The sequence below is a fragment of the Bos mutus genome, chromosome 3 (assembly GCF_027580195.1).
Source record: "Bos mutus isolate GX-2022 chromosome 3, NWIPB_WYAK_1.1, whole genome shotgun sequence".
NCBI lineage: Eukaryota > Metazoa > Chordata > Mammalia > Artiodactyla > Bovidae > Bos > Bos mutus.
Window position 1 is genome coordinate 1,198,355 of NC_091619.1, and position 5,640 is coordinate 1,203,994.

The 5,640-nt window shown below is 42.3% G+C and overlaps 1 protein-coding gene across 1 annotated transcript; it reads left to right on the forward strand.

Annotated features, from left to right (window-relative positions):
• The first annotated feature begins 416 nt into the window (after positions 1 to 416).
• LOC106700515 (T-cell surface glycoprotein CD1b-2) lies at positions 417 to 4,132 on the forward strand. The gene is given in 8 exon segments (XM_070362642.1): positions 417 to 477; positions 732 to 998; positions 1,675 to 1,953; positions 2,245 to 2,291; positions 2,294 to 2,525; positions 3,027 to 3,102; positions 3,171 to 3,188; positions 3,826 to 4,132. Coding segments are annotated over 8 exon segments (1,002 nt in total). The 3' UTR covers positions 3,848 to 4,132.
• The last annotated feature ends 1,508 nt before the right edge of the window (positions 4,133 to 5,640 follow it).

A 5,640-nucleotide genomic window follows, 5' to 3' on the forward strand; every position in this document is an offset into this window, starting at 1 on the left:
TACTGCTACATCACTTGTCAGTGTTATATTTGCTGTATGAGAGAATGAGATAGGTGGACAAACCAAAGGAATACTTCTAGATTAAAAGAGACTGGAAGTTGAGCAATTGTTTAGTATTACCCTCTTATTGAATAGATGTGGCAATAAAGGATTAGGAAGGTGAAATAACTCTTCAGCATCACAAGGGAGCTTTTCCAGGGTAGAATGTATAAAAGGAATGAAGACCAAAGAATGGAAATGAGATGGAGTGGGAGTTCAGAGCTGTGGGAGGCACAGTTTTTCTGAGATGTGCAATGTGGGTCAAGATTTGGCAGTTGGAGAAGAGAGGAAGTCAATTTAGAGTACTGAAAAAAAAAATGCTGAAATTAGAGATCAAATACCAGCTCTGAGAGTCAGAAGTTCTACTTCCCAGTGAAATGCTGCTTCTACCACTTCTGTTACTTGGAGTTATCCTCCCAGGTGGTGACAATGAGGATGGTAAGAATAACTCTGGCTGCTCCCAGCACAGGTGCAGGGGTTCTGGATAAAAGCATGCTGCACCTACCACTAAGGGTCTGGGCTCTGCTGTCTCCAGCCCTTTCCCCTATTCTGGAGGCTGGGGATGGAGCCAGAAGCTTTGGGGGCAGGGGACCGTTTCAAGTTCTGTATTGTTGTTCAGACTCTGGGTTCTTTTTCATACTATTCTGATTCCACATTTCCCCCTCATTCTTCTTATCTTTCCACCACTACAGTGTTCCAGGGGCCAACCTCGTACCATGTCATGCAAATTTCAACCTTTGTCAATAGCACATGGGCTCAAAATCAAGGCTCAGGCTGGTTGGATGACTTGCAGATTCATGGCTGGGAGAGTGACTCGGGCACTGCCATTTTCCTGAAGCCCTGGTCGAAGGGCAACTTTAGTGATGATGAGGTGACTGAGCTGGTGGACCTCTTCCGAGCCTACTTCATTGGATTCACTCGGGAAGTGCAGGATCCAGTCAATGAGTTCCAGTTGGAATGTGAGTATAGTCCTCTGATCTGGAAAGACTCTCAATGACTTTTCTTTCTCTTGTGTCAGGCTATTGCTCCCTCTGATGATGGTCCCTTCCCACCCCCACCCCCACCCCCGCCTTTATCCAACTGCATGTATACACTTGTCCGGAGTAGCCTTCAACTCCGACTCCATACCTCCATCCAGATTCTGAGATTCTTCCTGTTTCTTGTTCTCTTCTGTGTACATGACCATTCTTATGGTTATTTCTTGTTTGCGTCTATGTAACTTGCTTCTCTAAAACCCCAAGGAAGAATCTCCTTTTCCTACTCTGTGCTTGACTGAACTTAAGTGTAACTTCCAACTCTTCCAATTGATGTCCTCAAGCATCTTCTGCCTGATCCCTTCTCTACACATAACCATTCCCTAGACTGTGGAATGCTGCACTTCTGACTCCATCACACGCTGCCCCTCTCCCCTCTTGCCCCCTCTACATCCTTAAAACAGCCTAACCCCACCATTGATGACATGCATTCCTCTCCCCAGTGCTCTTTCTGAAAAGTCCTGAATACTGTAATTGGTTTTATATCAATAATTTCACCTCTGAACTTGCTGCCACTAAAATAAAAAATCCTATGCCTTTTTCTCGTCTCTTTCTTTCCTGTTTGCTTTTTAATAACTTGTCTCAGTTTTCCTTTACACAGACCCCTTTGTGATCCAGATCATAGCAGGCTGTGAGCTGCATTCTGGGGAGGCCATAGAAAGTTCTTGGAGAGGAGCTTTAGGAGGACTGGATTTTGTGAGTATCCAGAATCATTCTTGTGTGCCTGCACCAGACAGCGGCAGCAGGGGGCAGAAGTTTTGTGCACTCATAAGTCAGTATCAAGGCATCTCTGATATCATTGAGAGACTCATCTCAGAAACCTGTCCTCGATATCTTCTGGGTGTCCTCGATGCAGGGAAGGCAGAACTGCAGAGGCAAGGTTAGTCTTATGCTCTCCCCAAGATGTTTCTATTTCTCCTCTCACAACTTTCTTTAAATTCATTTTGATATATGGCAAAACCAATACAGTATTGTAAAGTTAAAAAATAAAATAAAAAAAATTCAAAAATTCAAAAGTGAGAAGTACCTAAATAGAGAAATGATTAATCAATAAGTCATTTGGTGCCCATAGGAGTGGAAGAGGAAACTGTCCAAATTTGTGGGTTTCTGAGTCCCCATGCTCTGGATTAGAGGCATAATCTGACATTCTTACTGCTTCCTCCTACCCCAGTGAAGCCTGAAGCCTGGCTGTCCAGTGGCCCCACTCCTGGGCCTGGCCACACACACTCCTGGTGTGCCACGTCTCAGGATTCTACCCAAAACCTGTGCGGGTGATGTGGATGAGGGGCGAGCAGGAGGAGCCTGGCACTCGGCAAGGAGACGTCATGCCCAATGCCGACTCGACTTGGTATCTGCGAGTAACCCTGGATGTGGCGGCTGGGGAGGCAGCTGGCCTGAGTTGCCGAGTGAAGCACAGCAGTCTAGGAGACCAGGACATCATCCTGTACTGGGGTGAGAAGGAACTGGGGCCCAACTGGGAATGGGAGGAAATGGCCCTCAAGAACAGAGAGGAGGACACAGGAAGGGGAGGGATTTGATGGGTGAGGGAAGGATGGAGGGAGGAAGACAGGCATGGAGAGAGGATAGGCGGGGAGGAAAGAATCAGGGAGACAGAAAGAGAGAGAGTCAGAGAGACAGAGTTTGAGATTTATTTCTAGGACTACAGTGCCAGAGGTATGAAAATAGCTGATCTAAGCTGTACAATAGATAAAAATGAAGTAGTCTTCACTACTACAGTAGTAGTCCCACTGTAGTCTCGGTGGGATTCAGCAAGAAGGAAAGATTAAGGGTGGCTGTGCGTATAAGACCTCTGGGAATATGAGAAAGGGAACCAGAGATGCCCATGCATCAGAAGCAGTTAATGATGGTGCTGACACTCAGATGGGTAAGAAGGCTTGGAGAACTAGAGAATGGGTTTGAAGTGACATTCCTTTGTCTTCTCCCAATTGCCAGGACACCCCACATCCATTGGCTTGATACTTGTGGCAATAATAATACCCTCCTTGATCCTTTTGATATGCCTTGCATTTGGCGTGCTGCGATTCATGGGGTCGCAAAGAGTTGGACATGACTGAGCGACTGATCTGATCTGATCTGATGGTTTTGGAGATGCTGGTGAGTTTTCATTTTTTAAACTTTTTTTTTCTGTCCATCCTTTTATTCTTTCCCTCCTTTTTATCTATTAATATTACATCTCTTTAGTCTCAAAATTCCTGCTAAAACATTTCCCTTTTGTCCCCAACTCCCATCTGTAGGTAAATTTATTTTTTTTAAATTGCAGTAAAATATGTCTTGGAAAATTTACTGCATTAGCCATTTTTACACATATAGTTTAGTAGTATTAAGTACATTCATATTTATGCAGCCAATTCTTAGAATTCTTTTCATCTTGAAAAACTAGAAGTCTGTGCCCATTAAACTACTTTCCCCAATCCTTTCTCCCTCAGGCCCTGCCAACCACCATTCTACTTTCTGTCTATATGAATCTGTCTACTCTAGGTACCTCATAGAAACGAAATCATTTGTCTTTTTGTGAATGGCTTACTCCATCTAGCATTATGTCCTCATAATTCATTCATGTGGTGGCCTGTATTAGAATTTTTTTCCTTTTAAACGTTGTTTTGTTTACCTGTTCATCTCTCAACAGATACCTGGGTTAATTCACATTTTAACTGTTGTGAATAATGCTGCCTTGTACATAGTGCACATATATCTCTTAAGTTGAGCATTTTTTTGCTTGTGTTCTTAACAGGTCATATCAGAATATCTTGTGAGCCCTGACCATGTCTCCTTTTCCATTTGGAATAAGTATCCAGGAACCCTGAAACTCAAGTTGTCAGCCTAGGAGTCAATCTCATCATATTTCATCAAATGATCATCACATTTGATCAAATCATTGTTCCTGTAGGTTGTAAGATAAATCATAATTTATATCCTAGCAGAAACATAAATGAAAATTGTTATTATGAGACAATATCACTAGCAAGATCCACTCAGATTTCACAGATGTGATTTGTGAGAAAGAATATACCTTGGAATAAATGAAATCATGTACACAACTGCATGGTGACATGCCTTTGACTTATTTAAAACTTTTTTTTTGCTTCTGCTGAAATATCATTTTTCAAATTGATCTAACTACAGTTATGCTGAGGTAATTGTATTTGAAGAGTTGCTGAGCATTTTTAACATAATTTCACTCTCTTTATTTGGATGATTTTCTAACTATGAGGGTCAGCTGAGCAGCTTGTTTCTCCAGATAGCATTCCTTACTGTTAGAGTAGAAGAAAGTCTCCCTTGTCTGGTATTGTGCAGAGATTCACTTTACTCATACCCAGAACACTGCAGTTCCTTTTCTTTTTCTTTTCCTTCTACTTATGAGTTCCTTAGAGAATGGCTTGTTCTCAGTGGATCCCTGTCAAAAACTTATTTCTGGTGGTAGAGTTATTACTGTTATTGTAAGACTATCATGTTTGTATAGGCTACTGAAATATAGGATACAGTGTGACAGGTGGATAGTATATAGTTTAGGTGATTATATAGTTGTGTTAATTCACTTGGAACCAAGATTTTCTGTCTAGAGAAGGTGATGCGAGATAGATGTAATATTAGACTCTGTAATCTTAAACTTGAATTGCAAGCATAATTAAAAAATCATAATATTTAGGATTAAAAAATGTCCTGACCACTTAAAAAGCCACAAAACCAAGACTTAGTGCTCACATTATGGCTTTGACATATTTTCACACTAAAGGAACCAAAGGACCTTGAAGAAATGGCTGATTTCTAGTTGGGGCAGAAAGATTCTTCAAGAGTCTGGAACAACTTTGCCATCAATTCATTTAAGTTCAATTCATTTGCTCAGTCATGTCCAACTCTTTGTGATGCAGTGAACCGCAGCACACCAGGCCTCCCTGTCCATCACCAACTCCCTGAGTTAACCCAAACTCATGTTCATCGAGTTGGTGATGCCATCCAGCCATCTCATCCTCTGTTGTCTCCCTCTCCTCCTGCCCCAAATCCATCCCAGCATCAGAGTCTTTTCCAATGAGTCAACTCTTCGCATGAGGTGGCCAAAGTGTTGGAATTTCAGCTTTAGCTTCAGTCTTTCCAAAGAACACCCAGGACTGATCTCCTTTAGAATGGACTAGTTGGATCTCCTTGCAGTCCAAGGGCCCCTCAAGATCTTCTCCAACACCACAGTTCAAAAGCATCAATTCTTTGGTGCTCAGCTTTCTTCACAGTCCAACTCTCACATCCATACATGACCACAGGAAAAACCATAGCCTTGACTAGATGGACCTTTGTTGGCAAAGTAATGTCTGCTTTTGAATATGCTATCTAGGTTGGTCATAACTTTCCTTCCAAGGAGTAGGCGTCTTTTAATTTCATAGCTGCAATTACCATCTGCAGTGATTTTGGAGCCCAGAAATATGAAGTCTGACACTGTTTCCACTGTTTCCCCATCTATTTCCCATGAAGTCGTGGGGCCAGATGCCATGATCTTGGTTTTCTGAATGTTGAGCTTTAAGCCAACTTTTTCATTGTCCACTTTCAGTTTCATCAA